Source organism: Gastrolobium bilobum, unplaced genomic scaffold (genome assembly GCF_033153095.1).
Source record: "Gastrolobium bilobum isolate Gb01-03AN ecotype WA unplaced genomic scaffold, APGP_CSIRO_Gbil_v1 utg191283, whole genome shotgun sequence".
Classification (NCBI taxonomy): Eukaryota; Viridiplantae; Streptophyta; class Magnoliopsida; order Fabales; family Fabaceae; genus Gastrolobium; species Gastrolobium bilobum.
Window position 1 is genome coordinate 10825 of NW_026895396.1, and position 2774 is coordinate 13598.

The following is a 2774-nucleotide window of genomic DNA, read 5'->3' on the forward strand; positions in this document are numbered from 1 at the left end:
TCCCTTCAAGGACGCATCACAATATACTTCGAACTTCCTTGTTGGATCAGGAATAGTAAGTATCGGAGCACTTGTCAATCTATTCTTCAGCTCCAGGAAACATTCTTCACAATCTTCAGTCCATTTAAAAGGTACATCATTTCGAGTTAGACGAGTAAGAGGCTGCACCAGACGTGAGAAATTCTGGATAAACCTTCGATAATAACCTGCAAGACCCAAGAAACTACGTACTTCAGTCACGGTTCTGGGTTGATCCCAATTCATGACAGCTTCCACTTTGCTGGGATCAACTGCGATACCTTCAGCTGAAATCACGTGTCCCAAGAACTGAACTTCACTGAGCCATAATTCACACTTGGACCACTTTGCATACAATTGCTTCTCTTTCAGGATTTGCAAAACCATCCTAAGATGTTCTGCATGTAGCTCTTCATTCGAAGAGTAAATCAGAATGTCATCAATGAATACGATAACAAACTGATCAAGGAAAGGACGGAAGATGCGGTTCATGTAATCCATGAATACTGCCGGAGCATTCGTCAATCCAAACGAAATCACTTGATACTCATAATGACAATAACGAGTACGGAAAGCTATTTTCGGAATATCCTCCGGTCTGACCCGGATTTGGTGGTATCCCGATCTCAGATCTATCTTAGAAAAGACTCTGGCACCTCTTAGCTGGTCCATCAAATCATCGATCCTTGGGAGAGGATACTTATTCTTCACAGTCACTTTATTCAGCTGACGATAATCTACACACAGACGCAGACTACCATCCTTCTTCTTAATCAAGATTGCTGGAGCACCCCATGGTGAGGTACTAGGTCAAATGAACTCCTTTTCCAGCAGCTCTTCTATTTGCTTCTTTAATTCTCTAAGTTCCAAAGGTGCCATACGATACGGAGCAATGGATATAGGTCCAACTCCGGGAATAAGTTCAATGGGGAATTCAATTTCCCTATGAGGGGGTAATCGAGGAATTTCATCCAGAAACACCTCCTCGAATTCATTGACAACAGGTACATCCCGAATTGATTTGCCAACTGAAGTCTCGGACTCCATTAACAGCAAATATCCGGCAGCTCCTCGAATGAGCTCTTTCCTAACTTGTAATAATGAAATAGTAGAGAAAGAAAGAGAATTACCATCTCTCGGAGGAACAATGACCTTCCCTGCCTGACAATCCAGCGTCATTCCATTTTCCGACAACCAGTCCATTCCGATAATCACATCGAAGTTGAATACCGGTAGGACCACCAAACTCACGGTGTACGTGTTTCCTTCAAATTGTAGAATAACACCTCGGCAGATCTCTGAGGCTGTACAATGCCCTCCAGTAGGAGTACTGATGTTCAACTCGTAGGGCAATGGAGCCAGGGTAATGCCTATTCTTAGAGCGGTGTGTTTTGCCATAAAAGAGCCCGATGCACCCGAATCAAAAATAACAGACATAGGATAACCATTTAAAATCACGTTACCTTTGATCAGGTTCAGATATTTCTGAGCTTCATTGGCATCTAGGGTGAATACCCGAGCTTGAGTAGAATTCCTGTTAGGATTCTGCGGGCAATCGGAAACAAAATGTCCTGACTGTCCACAAGCATAGCACAAGTTACTTGCTCGACGACAAACTCCAGTGTGATTCTTCCCGCAAGTAGGGCAAGCATAATTCTGTCTTCCAGTAGATGTCTGACCAGGAGCATTGTTCTTCTTGAAAATTCTGGCTCGAGCTTGCATCTGAGGATTCTTGCCTTTACCCATTCCGGTAATCTTCTTGAAGAATCGGCCAACTTTGCTTCCTCCCTGAGACTGGGTTGGTTGCTTATTCAGGTTCTGGGCCTCATTGATGATTGCTTCCGCCTGCCTACTCTGGTTAATTACTTCAGGCAATGACCGGTTTGCAGTGGTCAACATGAGCTTGCGGATCTCCGGATGTAACCCGCTCTCATATTTTTCCACCTGCCATGGCTCATCATAAATGTTGCGGTCGAAGTTGGCGTACTCCATTAGTTGCCCGAACTTAGAGATATATTCGGTAACCGTCATGTTGTCCTGACGCAGTGCCAACATCTCGGAGTGTTTCATCCTTCTCATAGCCTGAGGAAAATACTTGTCCAGGAAAACTCGTCTGAACACGACCCATGTCAATTCCACATTCTGCGCTCGCAGCAGGGCTCTTGCACTAGTCCACCAAGTAAGGGCTTCTCCGATCAGCTGATACGATGCGTATTCAGTTTTCTGAGCCTCGAGACATCTCATGCGCTCAAATACATGCTCAATCATCTGCAGCCACCGAGCTGCAGTCTCTGGATCATCTCCACCTTCAAAAATAGGTGGCTGGAAATTACGGAAATCCTTCAATCTCCGCCTGGCAATTTCCTCCGCATAGTCGAATGGCGGGGGTTGATTCTGATTTTGTTGTTGATAGTTTCGCCATTCCTGGCTCATGTTCTGCACGAACGTCGCTAGTCCTCCGACAGTGGTGATAAGGTCTTCTTCTGCATTGCTTGGTCTTCCCCGAGTGGAACCGCGATTTCCTGCCATGATTCTGCACTCACAATATCACGAAATGAGCTGATTAGACTCATTGCAGGTTATTTATGACAGCAATCTCACGTAGGTAGTCGAGTTCAATTCGGGTAAGTAACTATGATTCAGTCACTTATCCCTAAATAATCTTATCGATCAAACTATTTCAGCTAACATATTCCTAACGAGTTAATTAACCAATCACACATCAAACCATGAGTTATCACAATCAATCACAATCA

At 44.4% G+C, this 2774-nt stretch overlaps 1 protein-coding gene across 1 annotated transcript; it reads right to left on the minus strand.

Moving 5' to 3' along the window:
* Positions 1-828: 828 nt before the first annotated feature.
* LOC133309163 (uncharacterized) lies at positions 829-2547 on the minus strand. The gene has a single exon (XM_061509902.1). It carries the CDS (start codon positions 2545-2547, stop codon positions 829-831), a length of 1719 nt encoding a protein of 572 aa, XP_061365886.1.
* Positions 2548-2774: the final 227 nt, after the last annotated feature.